The sequence below is a fragment of the Cervus canadensis genome, chromosome 10 (genome assembly GCF_019320065.1).
Source record: "Cervus canadensis isolate Bull #8, Minnesota chromosome 10, ASM1932006v1, whole genome shotgun sequence".
NCBI classification, from domain to species: Eukaryota; Metazoa; Chordata; class Mammalia; order Artiodactyla; family Cervidae; genus Cervus; species Cervus canadensis.
In genome coordinates, this window is record NC_057395.1 from 33,487,015 (window position 1) to 33,508,325 (window position 21,311).

Consider the following 21,311-nt stretch of genomic DNA (forward strand, 5'->3'; position numbering starts at 1 on the left):
CAGTTCATGAATTGTTGGAGGTTTTATTTCAGGAATGTTTTTCATTTACGTCTGTTAATGCTTTTGTCCCGTTTGTTTTGCTGTCTTCTGTTTGCCACACTGACATGACTTTTATTTCTATAATGCTTTTATTTTTCTCATCTTTTTTCTTCTTCCCAGACCACTGATAGTTTTCAAGTTTATTGTCTTATTATTGCTTTTGAATGAAGCTCCAATACGTCGGCCACCTGAAGCAAAGAGCCGACTTAGAAAAGACCATTATGCTGTGAAAGATTGAAGGCAGGAGGAGAAGAGGACGACAGAGGAAGAAATGATTGGATGGCACCACTGATTCAAACTCCCAGAGTTTCAGCAAACTCTGGGAGATGGTGAAGGACAGGGAAGCCTGGCATACTACAGTCCATGGGGTTGCAAAGAATCGGACATGACTGTGACTGAACAACAATACATTTATTTGAGTTCTTGAAGATAGCAAGTTTTATTTAAGGGCAAACTAATGGAGGTGTGTGTTTATAATTTTCTTCTGCTTCTTAATACAATTTTTCTGTAAGTATTCTGCTTGTTTATGTTACTTTCTTCCTTCAAAAAGTACTATATCAGCATAGCCTCAAAGGCTCCTTTCTAATTACTAATATATATATATATATATATATATATTTTAATGGAGATCACTTGAATCTAGAGATTTGCTAAAAAGGTGAAAGAAAGAGCAGGTACTTTGTCACTGCAGTTTCTGAGAAGAACCCACAAAGATCTCTAACTTAAGACCATGCCTCTGTCCTTAACCCATGTTCTCACATTTAGGATGAGCAAGAAGTCTGCAGAGCTTGCAGTGATGTTTTCAGCCCAGTGATTTGGAATTTTTAATGTCTCTCCTCCTCACTTTGAACAAACAATTGCTGGGTCTGCTTTGTCTCCTCCCTTGTCCTTCTCAAAGCTGTATGAGACACAGAGAGATCTGAATGCAATTTTGTCATCTTCATTCACTGTGTCTTATTGCCACTACATCTGACATTATTTTTCTCAGTTTTCTTTTTTGTTTTGGTTTCTGTTTAAACCCCATTTTCATTCATAATGGTTTCCCATCCCCTCTTTTCTCTTCTTATTTCTTTTAGGAAAAGAAATATAATTTTAGAATAGAAATATCTTGTCTTTGCCACATTCAATCAGAGGTCCCCCCAAAAACTGTTCACAAGTCCAACTTCTGCACTAACTTGTAAGTTTCTCCAGGTAAAGACTCGTTCTCAGTCATATCTGTGTTCGTCTAAGGGCTCAATAACTTGCATGAAGTCAATGTTCTCAAATTTCAATTGATCAGAATATGTTGTTTTCAGTTCAGTTCAGTTCAGTGGCTCAGTCATGGCTCACTCTTTGCGACCCCATGTACTGCAGCACGCCAGGCCTCCCTGTCCATCACCAACTCCTGGTGTTTACTCAAACTCATATCCATTAAGTCGGTGATGCCATCCAACCATCTCATCCTCTGTCGTCCCCTTCTCCTCCTGCTTATGAAACTTAAAATCTCTTCAGTCTCTCATTACTCCTAAGTTCTCCATTAAACTTCCAACCGCTTTTTAAGCATGACCCTCAATGTACTTCTGATACATTTGCTCTGGACATGACACACTCTTTCCATTACAGAACAGGGCTGAAGAGAACATCCAAGAAGAGACCAACAGCTGTAGGAAGGCACATTGTCTTTTTTCTCATAGACATCATTTTAATGAACTGATTCTCTCCTCTCAAATGAGCGGGAGGTACCTATCTCCATTCTTTCCTCTCCCTAGTATTCTTATTTCATATGGAGATAATATGACTTATTATCATCTATTAAAACTAGTACGGAAATAGAGCTACCACTAGAAAAATGGTTACATATATATTATTCTAAATGCCCCCAAATTTCTTCTGGCATGTAGTTGGGAACCCCAAATACGTAAAGTGTCTCACAGTTTCCCTTAGAAGGTAAAAAAGAAAAAAAGGTTAAGACACCGAACGTAATGGGTGCTTTACTGAGATTTTGTTGTTGTTTCATATTTTGTTCAGTGGGAGAAAACCCTTGCTGAATTGGGACATTTGACTGCATCAAATTTTAAATACTTACATTAAATTTAACTACATCTAAATTTAAACTTAGATCCATTTTTTTAAATAAAATAAATTTTGCTATCATAATCCATGTCACGGAAATTTTGGAACCTAAATGCAGATTGCCTACATATGAGTCAATTCAGTTACTTTTTAGCAGGTATGTTTCTCCTGACCCTGTATTTACTTCTGCCCTACGTCCAGGATGAGACTGGCAGACTTAGTGCAGTTTGCCATGATGTTCATGAAGTGCACTGCTACCAGTTACTGGAAGGATGATGTTATACCCATAGCACTTCTCTCGATGAGGCTCGTGGAGAAAAATATTCTGTTCTCAGTATCAGTGATAGATGGTCTTCAACACATAAACAGATGACTTTTACCTTGTGAATACCCAATCACAGAGCCAGGAAATGGCCCTATTTCATATCTAGCTAAAAGAAAGCTTAAAACAAACCTGTTGGATACATAAAATGTGGTACATCCATGTCATGGAATATTATTCAGCCATTAAGAGAAATGAAGCCCTGACACATGCTACAACACGTCTGTATGGAAACATGCTAAGTGCAAGAACCCAGACAAAAAAGGGCCACACATTATATGATCCCATTTATAGAAATGTCTAGAAAAGTCAAATCCATCGAGGTAGAAAGTAGATTAGTGGTTGCCAGGCCTGGAGGGAAGGAGCAATGGGGAGTCACTGCTAATGGGTACCAGATTACTTTTTACGGGGGTGAGAACGTTCTAGAATTAGAAAGTGGTAATCCTTACACAACTTTGTCAGTAAATGAAAAAAGAAAAATGCTAAAAATGTACACTTTAGAGTGGCAGACTTCATGGTATAATGAATTATATCTTACTTAAATAAAATTTGTGAGACTTTTGCTTCTGTCTGGAGGGAATAAATTCTGAGACTTACTTTCCTTCTGTAAATAAACTAGAAAACTGGGAGAAATGTAATAACTATTTTCAGATATTGGACCACAGGCAGATAGGACTACCATTCCTTGGGAAAAAAAAAAAAAAACCAGTTGAAGATTTTAGACTTTCTACCTGAAGATAATTTCCACACAACAGTGAAGGGAAAGGACACTTAAACTGTACCTGGGAATGTAGATGAGTTGAAAGAGACACTGGCATTCAAGGTCAAGGTGACTAGAATTTGCAGAGCAAAACTACCACACTAAAAGAAGCTGCATAAGGAATGAAATACAGAAATCTGCATAACATTCCCTTTGAGTGTCCTGCTGAGCATGCACCTGTGCATCTATCAGGCAAAATGCTTTGAGGTAGGCAAAGACCAACTGCCAGGAAAAGAACCATTATTGGGAAGCTGTAAGTCAAAAAAATTCCCAGATCTCAGGGCAAGAGATCATTCGAATTACCACCACAACCTAGTTGAGAACATGGGACACTTAATAGCAATCAAAGAAAGGTCTCATATTAGTAGCAAGATCCCTGGAGAAGGAAATGGCAACCCACTACAATACTCTTGCCTGAAAAATTCCATGGACTGAGGAACCTGGTAGGCTACAGTCCATGGGGTCACAAAGAGTCGGACACGACTGAGCGACTTCACTTTACTTATAGCAAAGGCTACTCCACATATACTCCGAAATGCTTAAAATAAGCCTCAAAAAGAATCAAGATGATCTGAAATTAACTGCCTCTGAGAACAAAATCCAACAGTCTTTAAAAGATTACAGTAAACTCCAGCACTCAAAAATGTAAAACGTACAATGTTAGGCTCCCAATAAAAAATTATTACAATGCTAATAAAACAAGATAATGTGACCCATAACAAATGGGTGTGAATGGAGGAAGAATCCATCAATAGAAACAAACCCAACAATGACATGCTGGAAATAACAAAGATTTTAAACAGTCATCATAAATATCATTAATTTATTCAAATACTTAAAAGGAAAATAAAAATATTACAAGGAGACAAGAACATAAAAAAGAATTAATTGAAACTTTTAGAAATGAAAAATATCTAAAATGAAAAGTTGCATATCAAAAAAAACCTCTTAAAGATACAGTAATATAGTGTGCTTCTAAAACGAAGCAAACAGAGTAGAATAGACTAAAAATGAACAGTCTAAGTGAATATGAAGGGATCTTAAAATAAAATCTAATTGAAATGCAAGGACAGGGAATTTTCTGGTGGTCCAGTGGTTACGACTCTGTGCTTTCACTCACTGTCAAGGGCACAGGTTCAATTCCAGGTCTGGGAACTAACATCTAGCAAGCCACAAGGCACAGCCAAAAAAAAGAGGCAAAATTAAAAGGATGGATAAAATACATACATACAAACACTAACCATAAGAAAGCAGAAGTTATATTAATTTAAGAAGCTATATTAATATCAAGAAAGTAGACTTCAGAACAAGAAATAATTCTGAGGGATAAAGAGGACTATTTCGTAATGATAAACAGGTCAATTAGTAAAGAAAACAATCATAAAGCATATACACTTAATATAAGAGCTCTGGATAAAATGAAGCAAAAACTAAAAAGAGTTAATAGACATTCACAGTTGTGCTTGGATATTACAACATTCTCTCAGCAACCGATAGCAAAAAATCAGTAAGGATACAGAAAAATTGACAATACTATCAACTAACTTGACCCAAACGACATTTATCAATGTCCACTCAACAAAAACAGAATACACATTCTTTCCAACAGGACACAGAGCATTTACTAGACAGAGTGAATTCTGGGCCATAACACAAATCTCAACCAATTTAAAATAACTAAAACCATACACAGTATGACACCAATAAAACAGAAACGAGAAATCAGTAACAGAAAGACATCTGAAAAATTCCTAAATATTTGGAAATTTTAGAACCATTCTTACAAATTAACACATGAGCCAAAGACAAAATCAGACGGTAAATTAGAAAATACTTTGAGCTGAATGAAAATGAACATAAGACATATGAAAATTTGTGATTTGTAGCTGAAATTTAAGAAAATATACAACATTCTATGTTTGCATTAAAAAAGAAACACAAACTCAAGTCAATCATCTAAAGTCCCAATGCAAGCAGTGTAACAGAGAGTAAACTAAACACAAAGTAGAAAAGAATAATAAAGATGAGTAGAAATTAGTGAAATAGTACAAACGAATAACAGATAAAATCAATTCCATCTAAATCTGTTTACTTGAAAAAAGCAATAAATTTGGTAAGACTCTAGCTTTAGTAGTAGAGGAAAAAACAGAAAAGATAAAAATTACTAACATCAGGAATGATAACAATGGATATAAGGAAATATGATGAATAACGTTATACCAATATTATTGACAAATTAGAGTAAAAGATAAATTTCTTCAAAGACACAAATTTCCAAAACTGAATGAAAAATAAATAAAAAGCCTCAATAGTCTTATAACAGATAGACAAACTCCTAATTAAAAGGCAACAGCACTGGAGTGGATTTCCATTTCCTTCTCCAGAGGCTCTTCCTGACCCAGGGATCAAACCCAGGTCTCCCACATTGTAGGCAGACACTTTACTCATAATTAAAAACCTTCCCACAAAGAAAACTCCAGGTCCAGATGGCTCCACTGATGAAATTCTATTATTTATAGAAGATCTAATACTTGTTCTTCACAGACTCTTAGAAAAACTAAGAGTTTGTGAAGCCAACTGGATTGGCCAAAAAGTTCATTTGAGTTTTTCCATAACATCTTACAGAAAACCCAAACAAACTTTCAGCCCAATATAAGGCTAGTATTGATACTGCCCTAAATATCAAAACTACATAAATATTTTATGAGGAAAGTACAAAAGTCACCTACAAAGATAAATGTAAGAATACTTAATAAAATATTAGCAACTGGGATGCAGAATAACATAAAACTGATTCTATATCATAAAAAAGCAGGATTTACCCCAGGAATGCAATATTGACTTAACATTCAAAAAAGGAGTTGATATGATCACCATATTAACAGAATAAAAGGGCAAATTATATAATCATGTTAAATGATGAAAAAAAAGTTTTTGACAAAATTCAAAACGTATTCATTCAACAAATTCTTACAAAATGAAATAAAAGGAAATTTCCTCAACTTAATAAAAGGCATGCTCATACTCAGTCGCTTCAGTCACGTCCGACTCTGCGACCCCATGGGCTGTAGCCCGATAGGCTCCTCCGTCCATGGGATTTCCCCGGCAAGAATACTGGAGTGGGTGGCCATTTCCTCCTCCAGGGGATCATCCCGACCCAGGGATCAAACCTGTATCTCCTGGTTACTCTCACAGAAGCATTTAAATAATTTTTTTTTAATCCAGTTTCTACAGCTACTGCCATCCCTCTGACCAATTCTTCTCTTGTTTTTGAAATTCTCTCCTTCCTTGACTCTTAAAATTCCAAGACCTATTTATCCTCCAGCCTCTTTGCCAGTCATCTTCCCATTTCACCTGCTTCTAAATACCCATGTTCCTCTAAGCATGTAATACATGACAAATACACAGCTAACATCTAAGACGTTAAATGATAAATGACTAAATAATTCTCCCCTAATATCTGGCAGAAGGCAAGAATGTCCAATGTCACACTTTTTATTCAACATTGTAAAGAAGGTCCTAGACAATGCAATAAGGCAAGGAAAAAGTTATACTGGTTGGAAGGGAAAAGTATAACTCTTTTTTTCCTCAGACAATAGAATTGTACATATTAAAAATCCTAAAAAATCAATATTAGTTATCAGCAATATAGCAAAGTTACAGGATACTAGGTTAATAAATACATATTACAAAATATTAACTAAATATTATAAAATATAGCTGATACAAATTAATAAAGACCTAAATACGTGAAGAGAGATACCATATTAATAAACTAGATGATTATTTTATGAAGAGATCAGTTCTTCCAAAACCACTCAGTGAAATTCCAATCAAAATACCTTTTTTAGGTAGAAATTGGCAAGCTGATTCTGAAATTAATACAGAAATGTAAATTAGAGAGTAGCCAAAATAATCTTAAAAAATAAATTCAGAATTTTGAGAACTTACACTGCCTGAATTTAATAAATATGATAAAGCTACAAAAACCAATAGTGTGTTATTGATATAAGGATAAAAACATAGATACTACTGAAGAGAGAATTCAGAAATTTACTCACACACATATGATCTATTTTTTAACAAAGATGTCAAAGAATTTGTGGAAAGGATAGTCTTTACAGAAAATAGTGTTAGCATAATTTTGTATGCACTTTAAAAAAAAATAAATTACCCCCACCTGAGACCACACACAAAACGTAACCATTTAAACAGGTCATAAACCTAAATGTAAAAGCCAAAACTATAAAACTAACAGGAAAAAAATGCAGTAAACAAGACTTCTCAGGACAGAAAAAGTATCCCAGAAAAGAAAAAAAAAAGATAAGTAACTTCTGCACTTTGTGAACACAGTTAAGGAAAGACAAATTACAGAATTGGAGAAAATATTTGTTACACATATTTCTGACAAACAATGTGAAACCAGAAAAATGTCAACACTTCTTAAAACTAAATCATAATAGCCCAAACATCAGTTCAGTTCAGTTCAGTTGCTCAGTCGTGTCCAATCCTCTGCAACCCCATGGACTGTAGCACGTCAGGCCTCCCTGTCCATCACCAACTCCCAGGGTTTACGCAAACTCACGTCCATTGAGTCAGTGATGCCATCCAACCATCTCATCCTCTGTCCTCCCCTTCTCCTCCCACCTTCAATCTTTCCCAGCATCAGGGGCTTTCCTAATGAGTCAGTTCTTCGCATCAGGTGGCCAAAGTACTAGAGTTTCAGCTTCAGCATCAGTCCTTCCAGTGAACACCCAGGACTGATCTCCTTTAGGATGGACTGGTTGGATCTCCTTGCAGTCCAAGGGACTCTCAAGAGTCTTCTCCAACACCACAGTTCAAAAGCATCAGTTCTTCGGTGCTCAGCTTTCTTTATAGTCCAACTCTCACATCCATACATGACTACTGGAAAAGCCATAGCCTTGACTAGACAGACTTTTGTTGGCAAAGTAATGTCTCTGCTTTTTAATATGCTATCTAGGTTGGTTATAATTTTTCTTCCAAGGAGCAAGCGTCTTTTAATTTCATGGCTGCAGTCACCACCTGCAGTGATTTTGGAGCCCCCAAAAATAAAGTCTGCCACTGTTTCCACTGTTTCCCCATCTATTTGCCATGAAGTGATGGGACCAGATGCCATGATCTTAGTTTTCTGAATGCTGAGCTTTAAGCCAACTTTTTCACTCTCCTCTTTCACTTTCATCAAGAGGCTCTTTAGTTCTTCTTTGCTTTCTGCCATAAGGGTGGTGTCATCTGCATATCTGAGGTTATTGATATTTCTCCCAGCAATCTTGATCCCAGCTTGTGCTTCCTCCAGCCCAGCATTTCTCATGATGTACTCTGCATATAAGTTAAATAAGCAGGGTGACAATATACAGCCTTGATGTACTCCTTTTCCTATTTGGAACCAGTCTGTTGTTTCATGTCCAGTTATAACTGTTGCTTCCTGACCTGCGTACAGGTTTCTCAAGAGGCAGGTCAGGTGGTCTGGTATTCCCATCTCTTTCAGAATTTTCCACAGTTTAGGTCTACTGAAGAAGGGAATGGCAAACCACTTCAGTATTCTTGCCTTGAGAACCCCATGAACAGTATGAAAAAGCACGAACATACCAAACAATAAAAAAAAAAAAAAAAGAAAAGAAATTTCATCAAAAAAGACATAGAAATGACCAATAATCACATGAAAAAGTACTCAACATTATTAGTCACTAGGGAAATGCAAATTAAAATCACAATATCACTGTATGCTCACAAGAGTGGCTAAAATTTAAAAGATTGACAATAGCAACTTTTGGTAAAGATGTAAAATAACTTAAAGACTTAAACATTGACTGTGTGACTAAAAAATGGTATGAACACAAGGTAAAACAGTTGGCATTTTCTCATAAAATTAAAGAAGTCTATCATACACTCCAGCAATTCTACTCCTAGGTATTTACCCACAAGAAAAAAAAAAAGTCCATACAAAAACTTCTACATGGATCTTCACAGCAACCTTTTTATAACAGTCAAAAATTGGAAACAATCTAAACGTCAAACATGTGAATGGATACACATTTTGCAATATGAAATTTCCACAAATACCTGTACATACAGAATATCAGGGAATTATGAAAAGGCAACTACTGATTGATACAATGCAAAAAACATTACACTAAACAAAAGAAGTCACACAAAAAACTACACTCATGATTTTATTTATGGTATACTAGAAATAGAATATTTAATTTGTAATGACTGAAAGCAGATCAGTGGTTGCCTAGGGCTGGGGTCAGAGACTGACACTTAGGAACATTTTAGGGTAATGGATGTTCTAAAGTCTCAACTGTGGTGACTCAGTTGTATGAATGTGTGTGTGCGCAGTCTTGTCTGACTCTTGCAACCCCATGGACACTGATCAAAACTCAAACTATACACAAAGAGTGCAGTTTCTTGCATATAAACTACAGTTTCACGAGAAATATGTGTAAAAATTTTCACAACATAAAACTGGGAGCAAAAACATAATTTCATACTACACCGTATTTTGAAAGTAATAATGCATTAAATACTTCTGCTGAGTTCATCACAAGCAAAAAACTATCTTTACCTTCGACAGGCTTCAACAAGAAGAGAGTATTATGGAAACATATACACTCTACCATATGTAAAATAGATAACCAGTGGAATTACAGTATGACTCAGGGAACTCAAACTGGGGCTCTGTGACAACCTAGAGGAGTGGGATGGAGTGAGAGGTGGGAGGGAGATTTAAGAGGGAGGGGAAATATGTATACTTATTGCTGATTCATGTTGGTGTATGGCAGAAACCAACACAATATTGTAAAGTGATTATTCCTCAATTAAAAAAAAAATTTTTTTTAAGGTAACATTCAGTGGAAACAGTGTCAGACTTTACTTTTTTAGGCCCTGAAATCACTGCAGATGGTGATCGCAGCCATGAAATTAAAAGACACTTGCTCCTTGGAAGGAAAGTTATGGCCAACCTAGATAGCATATTAAAAAGCAGAGACATTACTTTGCCAACAAAGGTCCGTCTAGTCAAGGCTATGGTTTTTCCAGTGGTCATGTATGGATGTGAGAGTTGGACTGTGAAGAAAGTGGAGTGCCAAAAAATTGATGCTTTTGAATTGTGGTGTTGGAGAAGACTCTTGAGTCCCTTGGACTGCAAAGAGATCCAACCAGTCCATCCCAAAGGAGATCAGTCCTGGGTGTTCATTGGAGGAACTGATGCTGAAGCTGAAACTCCAATACTTTGGCCACCTCATGCGAAGAGTTGACTCATTGGAAAAGACCCTGATGCTGGGAGGGATTGGGGGCAGGAGGAGGAGGGGACGACAGAGGATGAGATGGCTGGATGGCATCACCGACTCGATAGGCATGAGTTTGAGTAAACTCCGGGAGTAGGTGATGGGCAGGGACGCCTGGTGTGCTGCGGTTCACGGGGTCGCAGAGTCGGACACGACTGAGCGACTGAACTGAACTGAGCATTCAGTAAGTATTGGGTTGGCCAAAAAGTTCATTCCGGTTTTTGCCTACACCTTTACAGAAAAACCTGAATGAACTTTTTTGGTCAACCCAATAATATAACCAATGATTTTTTTTTCATCTTCTCTTTTTCCACTCCTGCTATGTATATATTGTACCTGAGTGCTGCTTAAAAATTAAGAATTAAGCCAAGTTTAATATCATTATAAAACTAAACATTTAGAAGTAGAGTATACACTTACATTTCAATTCTTTCAAGACCAAATTACTGATTGTATCTCTCTAAAGCTAGAAATTTTTAAAAAGGAAAAAAGAAAAAAAAATAACATGCTACCTTCTGACAGAATTAAAAAATATAAATTTAATTCCCTTCTCCTAAACCTTTTCATTTATATATGACTTATCTGCAAATGAAGACACCAGAAATCAGTATCTTGCAGTATTCCTCAATCACATTTTTACTTGCTATATACTTATTAAAACAATAATAACTGTTACTCACTTCAATTGTCTTGGCCAGTAACCTTGTGTGAGGAAAATTATACTTGTATACTTCGTTAGCAACAGTGTTTACATCAACAGCGGCCACCACTTGTGCAGGTACACAGCTTTCTGTAATGATAAATGGAGTATCTTAGAATGTCAAGTCCTTAACATCAATTTGTTCATTATAGAAAAGAGCTAAAATAACAGAATTTTGTAGTACATTTCCTCACTTCCTCAATTATCTAGTCAGATCTCAGGTTGTCAGTCAACAACAAAGCCAGGAAGAACTAGGTGGGAAGTGGAATATTTATGTGTACCTCTGGTTCATCTCTCTCAACAACATTCTGGTGCTAAAAATAAGACCAATGTTTTAATCATTATCTCTCATATTTGCTTTCCTTCCTCCTTTAAGGTATACATTTATGAGTCAAATGGAAAGTTTTCCTAAATTAAACCAAACACATAAAAGTGAAAGATATTCTTAAAAGCCATATGGCTAGGAAATTTAGAAATTAACTACAATTTGTTCCTCATCTTCTAACATTAATACAATTCTGCTTCCCACTACCACTGGAAATGCTTTTAGGTAAGTTTTGGGAAGTTTCAGGTAAAATTTTTTTTTAATAGCTTTATTAGCATGTAACTCACATATCACAGAATTCACTCCTTGAAGGCTTAGGTAAGTTTTTAAATGGAATGAAAAATTAATTTGTGTCCAATATAAAAATTTCACAGACCAAAAATTAAAAATGTTGACAGATCAGGAGAGAACATAAGAAGGGCAAAAGAAATAATTGCAAGGGTATGTCTTCCTTCATTGCTGCTGAAGAAAGGCGTTTTCATAATGCTTTCAGATTCAGAGAATTTTGGTATAGTCTTAAAATAGCAGTCAAAATTTATAACTGCTGTTGTATTTTGCAATTACCACCCTCTTTGCACTTCTTTCTCAAAACACATACAAACCCAATTATGTATAAACCCTGCCCCAAATCAGTAGAAAATGTGAAGAGTTCTTGAAATAAAAGTATTTGAGAGGTCTTAGGAAAATCATCAAAGTATTACAAAGTTAAATAGTAGCTCCAAATAGCTATTTCTTTAATAACCATTTCTTTTAATAGTTAAATTTGGCAGCCCAAATATCAAAAAATGAAAGAGAAAAACATTAGGATGTGAGGAGCTAGGCCGCATGTAATAAAGACCTGGAAATAAAAACCAGATCACAGAAGATGGGGCAAAGAGGAAGCAAACAGACACTCAGAAACAATCACAACACTACCCTGAGGCCTAGGAAAGATGATGCCAGAGAGAAACAAGGGGACAAACGCATCCAAGGAAGTATTTACTACACATCTACTACCAGGCTCAGGAACCTGGGCTAGGACCAACTCTCTCTAGGTACTCTGCTGCCTTGTATATAGGTCACTGGAAGCTTCACGGTCCAGTTAGTAATATCATAGGCAGCTGCCTCTGATTGAGTTTAAATCCAATAATTAGTTTAACTGCCTTCGTATAAAGTAAATTTAAGTTCTAAATTATATCTCTGCCAAAGGTATCAGAGAGATCTTGAAACATAAATGAAGAAGGCTTTTAAACAAATAACAAAAATTAGTATGTAAGAATCAATTTGCAAAATCACAAACCTTATAATCAAGGTTAAGAACTAAGCAACTACTAATCATTGTAAGAGAGCTTGGAATTAAGTAAATTTCATTGAACTATTCCTCTGTGTTACTAAACAGGGAGTGTTGTAATTAGCATGATGCTGCCTGCTTGCATTTCTATTATATATACAGCAAGCTGGGACTGCCTGGAGTTAGTTGATGTGATTTTTCTCTTTTTACAGGCTGATTGAAAACCCACAGTGATGTGCCAAATCTGTACCACAATCAATAATTAATTTTATGTTCTTGTATTATGTGCCCGGAAGACATAAAAACTGACAAAAAACAACTGCCAAATGCATGTTTTATGTGGTGATACAAAAACTGATGAACCAAAAATTCTTTCTCAGAAAACAATAGATTTTTAAAGTCAATAAACAAATGCACCGTGTGCACATATTTTAGACTGTAATAAAATTAGGATCTACCACATGACCTAGAAAGTTATTTCCATGATGAAAAATAAACATACTAAGATCTTCCTGACACTAATTCACCCTACCTTTTCAAAACAGAATTATTTTGAGGTATGAGTGTGTTACAGAGAAGGCAATGGCACCCCACTCCAGTACTCTTGCCTGGAAAATCCCATGGACGGAGGAGGCTGGTGGGCTGCAGTCCATGGGGTCGCTAAGAGTCAGACACGACTGAGAGACTTCACTTTCACTGTTCACTTTCCTGCACTGGAGAAGGAAATGGCAACCCACTCCAGTGTTCCTGCCTGGAGAATCCCAAGGATGGGGGAGCCTGGTGGGCTGCCGTCTATGGGGTTGCACAGAGTCGGACACGACTGAAGCGACTTAGCAGCAACAGTAGCAGCATGAGTGTGTTAAGGAAAAAGTTAAACTATTTAAATAATACTCTTAAAAACCAAGCCTTTTATTCTACCAAAACCTTAAACTGAGCTCCAAAGACAAGTTGTCTTGGTATTTCTTACTGTATACTTTAAATCTATAGCCTTCAAAAATCTTTGTTAAGCTGCATACACAGATTTTGAAAATGTTTTAAAAATCCAAACAAATATAATGCAGTAGATTTTTCCTAAGGGAGCCCCATCACTTTAAGTGGTCCAAGAGTAGTAATTCTCAGAGGGGAAAGAGTTGGGGAAAAAGAGATCCACAGGATCTTTTGGGAAAGTAGAAAGGAAGGATGTGTTTTCAGTATTTTGATCTATTGCTTTACCTGGATTTTATTCATGATATTTCTAGTTTATTATGGATTGCATATTTGTTAATATTAACAGGAAGCATAGATTAAAAAAAAGGTGAGACACTGTATAATTAGATGAACATAGCATAAATTATTTTTTAAATTGTCAGATTAGATCTACAAGGAAAGGATAAGGGGTATCATATTCCCATTTACATGAGTCTTAAAGTTAAAAAAAGGCAGATTTAGTTATGAGACTTTGAAGTGAAATGTTACACATGTCACTGGAATTACATGCATAATTCCTGCTCTTAAATATGTTTCTTAGCAAGTGGGCAAGAAACACACATACACACCACATTTGAATAGTGATTATTTTCCTCCCTCTTCTGATCATACTTTCTGGAAAAGCTGGGGGAAGAACCTCTGGTTGTTGGCAGTAAAAGGTATAAGTACACACTCTACCTGCCTTTCCTAACCAAATAAATCAAGAAGTTTAATTGTTCATACATAGCTAATGTGGGGGGAAAAACATTTTAGAATGTAAATATAAAATTAACTGGCCTCCTTTGAAATAAGGAAAGTTGCTTTTCTTCTTTTCCTTATCATTTTTTTCTGAACTATATCTCATATAGGTGAGTAATTCTTGAATTACCTCATTATAATCAACCTGAAACCTAATCAGGTATGTTAACACTGACATCTAGTTGTGAAATGGAAGATCAATTGAGTACATCAAACATCTATTTCTTTTCATTCAAAGTCAAGCTTAACTAAAACTAAAAAGTATTTAGCAAAAACAGACATGCAAGGATTCTGAATTTAAAATGATCACCAAAGTATATTTCCTACTTCTTTTTAAAGATTCTTACACTTCAAATATCACAATAGGTTGCATTTCTTTACACTAACAATGAAATATCAAAAAAGGAATGCAAAAAAAATCCCTTTAAAAATCATACCAAAAAATTAAATAAATGTAGGAATAAACCTGATTAAAAACTTATATGCTGAGAACTATAATGAACAAAAAAGAACAGGATTCAAAGAAATGGAAAGATACTCCATTCTCTTGGGTTGGAAGAATTAGCATCATGAAAATGGCCATCCTACCCAAAGCAATCTATTACCCATGACATTTTTCACATAACTGGAAAAAATAATCCTAAAATGTATATGGAACCATAGAAGACCCAGAATTGCCAAAGCAATCCTGAGGAAAAAGAACAAAGCAGGTGGCAAAACCCTCCTAGACTTTGGATGATACTACAAAGCTACAGTAATCAAAATGGTACTGGCATAAAAACAGATAGATGGATAATGGAACAAAGTAAAAGCCCAGACATAAACCCACACACCTATGTCAATCAACCTTTGACAAAGGAGTCAAGAATATAGAATATAGAACAGGGAAAAGTCAGCAAATGGTGCTGGGAAAGTTCGATGGCCACATGTAAATCAATAACGTTAGAACATCCTCACACCATACGCAAAAATAAATTCAAAATGGCTTAAAGACTTAAACATAAAGCATGACACTATAAAACTCCTAAAAGAAAACATAAGCAAAACATTCTCTGACATAAATCATACCAATTTTTTTAGGTCAGTCTCTCAACGCAACAGAAATAAAAGCAAAAATAAATAAACAGGACCTAATCAAACTTATAAGCTTTTGCACAGCAAAGGAAACCATAAGCAAAACGAATGTAAGACAACCTATGGAGTAGGAGAAAATATCTGCAACCAACAAGGGCTTAATTTCCAAAATATACAATCAGCTCATACAACTCAACAACAACAAAAATCAAAACACCCAACTGAAAAATAGGCAGAACTAAATAGATATTTCTCCAAAGAAGACACTGTTGATGTTGTTCAGTCACTAAATCACGTCTGACTCTTTGAAACCCCACGGACTGCAGCACACCAGACTTCCATGTCCTTCATTATCTCCTGGAGTTTTCTCAAATTCATACCCATTGAGTCAGAGATGCCATCCAACCATCTCATCCTCCATCACCCCATTTTTGTGGGGTGCTTTCCAAGCATCAGAGTCTTTTCCAATGAGTCACTTCTAATCAGGTGGCCAAAGTACTGGAGCTTCAGGATCAGTCCTTCCAGTGAATATTCAGGGTTGATTTCCTTTAGGATTGATTGGTTTGATCTGCTTGCTGTCCAAGGGACTTGTAAGAGTCTTCTCCAGCATCACAATTTGAAAGCATCAATTTTTTGGTGCTCAGCCTTCTTTATGGTCCAACTCTCACAACCATACATAACTACTGAAAAAACCATTGACTATACTGACCTTTGTTTGCAAGATGATCTCTGTTTTTTAATATGCTGTCTAGGTTTTCATAGCTTTTCTTCTAAGGAGCAAGCCCCTTTTAATTTCATGGATGCAGTCACCATCCACAGTGATTCTGGAGCCCAAGAAAATAAAATCTGCCATTGTTTCCACTTTTCTCCCCATCTATTTGCCATGAAGGAGACATAAAGATGGCCAACAAGCACATGAGAAGATGCTCAATGTCACTGATTATTAGAGAAATACTAATCAAAACTACAAGGAGGTAACAACTTCACGCTGGTCAGAATGGCCATCACTAAGAAGTCTACAAATAACAAATGCTGGAGAGGGTGTAGCGAAAAAGGAAGCAGCCTACACTGTTGGTGGGAATGTAAGCTGGTACATTCACTATTGAAAAACAGTACAGAGGTTCCTCAAAGCTAAAAATAAGAAGTTGCCATAAGATACAGCAATCCCACTCCTGGGCATATATCCACACAAAACTATAATTTAAAAAGATCCATGCACCTCTATGTTCATAGCAGCACTATTCACAACAGCCAAGACGTGGCAACAACCTAAAGGCCGCTGACAGATGAATGGATGAAGATGAGGTGCATACATACAATGGACTGTTACCTAGCCATAAAAAGGAATGAAACAATGCCATGTGCAACAACATATACGGCACAGAGATGATCACACTGAGGAAACATAAAGTGTATGTGTACACGTTAAGCCAAAAAAAAAAGCCAACTGTCAATGGAGCTATATCTTGATGGCAGATGTGTGATTCTGGGCTGATTCTTACTGCTTCCTTTAAACTTTCTTGGATTATTTGTGGGATTTTATTTTACAATAATAATGCAGTATTTTATAATCAGTAAAATATTTTATATTTTATAATGGGCTTCCCTTGTAGCCTCAGTCAGTAAAGAATCTGCCTGTAGTGCAAGAGATCTGGGTTTGATCCCTGGGTTGGGAAGATCACCTGAAAAGGAAATGGCAACCCATTCCAGTATCCTTGCCTGGAAAATCTCATGGACAGAGGAGCCTGGTGGGCTGCAGTCCGTGGGGTCGCAAAGAGTCAGGCATGACTGAGCAACTAACACTTACTTACTTATCATCAGTAAAAAGCAAACAAAAAAGTTTTTGTCTTGAAAAAAAGAATTCAATATTTCTCTTGGTTATAACCCTGAAAAACCAAAAGAAAAGTAAATTTCAAGAACAGACAAGAATATATTCTTATATACTAGCTACATTCTCAAAACACACACAGGCCCCCCCCTCCCACACATGAGCAAACAGTTGTAACTCAATGCAGTATTTTATCCCACCAACACAATAGTCAAAAGAATAAAAAACAACAAGAATTAAACTGACTGAGATAGTTTTTAAAAGATCAACATATGGCACCAAATATAATGAGTCAAAAGCTATTTAAATATTGTTGTTGTTCTTTAGTCACTAAGTTATGTCTGACTCTGCGAGCCCATGGACTGTAGCACGCCAGGCTCCTCGGTCCAAGAGACTTCCCAGGCAAGAATACTAGAGTGGGTTGCCATTTCCTTCTCCAGGGAATCTTCCTCACCCAGAGATGGAACCTGAGTCTCCTGCATTGGCAGGCAGATTCTCTACCACTGAGCCACCTGGGAAGCCCAACTATTTAAATACTTAACAGAATTCAAGGGATAGAAATCTGTCTTCTCCTTTTTCCCCATGACATCTAAGACCTTCACCTTAAACTCTTTAAAGCCACAACCATGTTTAAAAACACATTTTATTTAAATAAACACATGTAACGCAGCCTATTACAGATTTAAACAACAAAGACTATTTTACATAAATTTGCTGTGAGTGAATGAACATCTATGAATTGTTCATGTTTTTGGTGATGCTTTCTCATAATTTAAAAGATGACAATTTCTGACATATTCATTCTGACCAAGTAAATGAAGAAATTACAGATAACATAAGCATCAGTACCCTGTATCTAGTGTTTGTGAATGAAAAGACAAAGGCTTGTTGTAAAAGTGTAATTATGTTATCAATCATAAAGATCCCCAAGATTAAAACTCCTCTCCTGCCATCCTGAGTCCTTCTTTGCTTTATGGCAGAAAGCGAAGAACTAAAGAGCCTCTTGATGAAAGTGAAGGAGAGTGAAAAATTTGGCTTAAAACTCAACATTCAGAAAACTAAGATCATGGCAACTGGTCCCATCAGGTCATGGCAAATAGATGGGAAACAATGGAAATAGTAATAGACTTTATTTTGGGGGGGCTCCAAAATAACTGTGGATGGTGACTGCAGCCATGAAATTAAGATGCTTGCCCCTTGGAAGAAAAGCTATGACCAACTTAGACAGCATATTAAAAAGCAGAGACATTACTTTGCCTCAAAGATCCATCTAGTCCAAGCTATGGTTTTTCCAGCAGTCATGTATGGATGTGAGAGTTGGACTCTCAAGAACGCTGAGCGTCAAAGAATTAATGCTTTTGAACTGTCGTGTTGGAGAAGACTCTTGAGAGTGAGTCCCTTGGGCTGCAAGAAGATCCAACCAGTCAATCGTGGGGGAAATCAGTCCTGAATATTCACTAGAAAGATGATTCTGAGGCTGAAGTTTCAATACTTTGGCCACCGGCTGTGAAGAACAGACTCATTGGAAAAGACCCTGATGCTGGGAAAGATTGAAGGAGGGAGGAGAAGGGGACGACAGAGGGTGAGCTGGTTGGGTGGCATCACCGACATGATGGACCTGAGTTTGAGTAGGCTCCGGGAGTCGGTAATGGACAGGGAAGCCTGGCGTGCTGCAGTTCATGGGGTTGCAAAGAGTCAGACACAACTGAGTGACTGAACTGGACTGAAGTTTTATAACTCAGCTTTAGACCAGAAAGCACAGGCTAGTCCTAAGACCTCAGAGGAAAATGCATTTCAATTAACTTCATTGCTCATTTTCCTCCTCCATACTCCTCCTGACTGTATGCAAACCTTTTTCACTAAGCCACATAGTACTCAACAAATATTAGCTATCATTATTTTTTATAATCAAGGCTGTCACAGGCATACCCTAAGAGATCTTTTATTCAAAATGTATGTATGTGCATACATGTGTGTGTGTCTGTTCACATAGTCCAAGAAAAGATTTAGAATATGATCCCTAGTTAGCTCGTTGCCTGCGTTTGAATTTTAGCTTCACTATTTCCAACTATGTGACTTAAACAAATTCGTGACCTCAGTGTCTTTACCTGTAAAACAGAGACAATAAGGTACCTACATCATAGTTGCCTGAGGATTAAATTACTTAATACCTAGAAGATTCTTACATCTGTGCTCACCATACAGTGGTCAGTCAATAAATGTTTGCTATTATTATTATCAAAAGTACAAAGACTTTTAAAAATAAGAATATCAAACGTGTATATAGGTGTGATAGGAATTCTCACTGCAGACGTGAACATCAATTAAGGATTCAATGTTTTAGGAGTTTGGCAGTATGTATCTAAAGTCTAAACACTGCTTTGAACTTACCAATTTTATACTTGGGCACATACCCTAAGGTATGGCAGATAGAATAAAGACCCCTCAAAGATGTCCACATCCTAATCTCTGAAGCTTGTGAAATGTTACCTTACATAGCAATGGAGACTTTGCAGATATGACCAAGGATCAAGAGAAGATTATCCTGGGTTATAATGATAGACCCAGTATAATCACAAGAAGGATGAAAGATGGTTAGAGCCAGAGAAGAAGATGTGATGAGGGAAGCAGAGGACAGGGAGAAAGATGTGAAGATGCTACACTTCTGGCTCTGAAGATGGAGGAACGGGTCATGAGCCAAATGCAGGTGACCTACAAACACTAGAAAAGGCCAGAAAGGAGATTCTCTCCTAGGGCCTCCAGAAGGAACCAAGCCTGGCAACACCTTGATGTTAAGACATCTGACCTCCAGAACTGTAAGAGAATATATCTGTGTTGCTTTAAGCCATTAAGTTTATGGTCAACTGTTACAGCAGCAACAGGAAACTAATACATAAGGCAATAACAGAGATGTAGAGAAAAGACGCACATGATGTATCAATGGCATGTTATTTATAACGATGAAAATTACAAGCAACCTAATTGTGGAAATTCCATAAAATGGAATGTCACACAACCATTAAATATCAAAAGTTAACAAAGACATTTAATGGCAAAGAAAAAGTCAAGATATTCTATGTGAAAAAATTTATAATTTATTTCAGTGTTCAGGGACCCATGTAGGACACAGATTGAAAAGATAAAATCTAAATCCTCAACAAGGATAAGCCCTACATGAGCATCATATATAATTTTTAAATTTTCTTCTGCATTTGTCCAGCATGGGTATTTCCTTAGCAGACTATAATCTCTGGAGGAGAGAACAGAGCATGTCTATAGAGTCCCTTGGACTGCAAGGAGATCCAACCAGTCCATCCTAAAGGAGATCAGTCCTGGGTGTTCATTGGAGGAACTGATGTTGAAGCTGAAACTCCAATACTTTGGCCACCTGATGCGAAGAGCTGACTCATTTGAAAAGACCCTGATGCTGGGAAAGATTGAGGGCAGGAGGAGAAGGGGACAACAGAGGATGAGATGGTTGGATGGCATCACCAACTAAATGGACATGGGTTTGGGTAGACTCCAGCAGTTGGTGATGGACAGGGAGGCCTGGCATGCTGCAGTTCATGGGGTAGCAAAGAGTCAGACACGACTGAGCGACTGAACTGAACTGACAGACCCATTACACAGAAACCAGTCAGCAATTATGTCCTGAATGAATAATGAGCATGGTTTCAGTATTTCCCAACTTTTAACAAACGTATTACACAGTTAAAAATAAAAAGAGCACTAAATGTAAAAATATTTTTAAAATATTCAACTTCATTTATTATCAAAAAATTAAAATAATCTCACCTAGTAAATTAAATAGTCTGAAGTATTATATTGGTATATCTATAGTCACACAAACACTATGAAATTTAAGCTGGTATGTCCTTTAAAAACGAACCTGACAATATCATCAGTCATTAAAATGCTCATGCTCTATAA

General features: G+C 36.6%; 1 protein-coding gene across 5 annotated transcripts in view; it reads right to left on the reverse strand.

Annotated features, from left to right (window-relative positions):
* The window catches only part of TRDMT1 (tRNA aspartic acid methyltransferase 1), an 85,677-nt gene that overhangs the window by 21,677 nt on the left and 42,689 nt on the right, over nt 1-21,311 (reverse strand). For all 5 annotated transcript variants that reach the window (XM_043478792.1, XM_043478791.1, XM_043478788.1 and 2 more), the window contains one exon: nt 11,161-11,270. Coding sequence is in view for 1 of the 5 variants with exons in the window: in XM_043478788.1 (XP_043334723.1) it covers nt 11,161-11,270 (110 nt within the window). In the remaining 4 variants the exon portion in view is untranslated. The remainder of the gene's footprint in view (nt 1-11,160; nt 11,271-21,311) is intronic.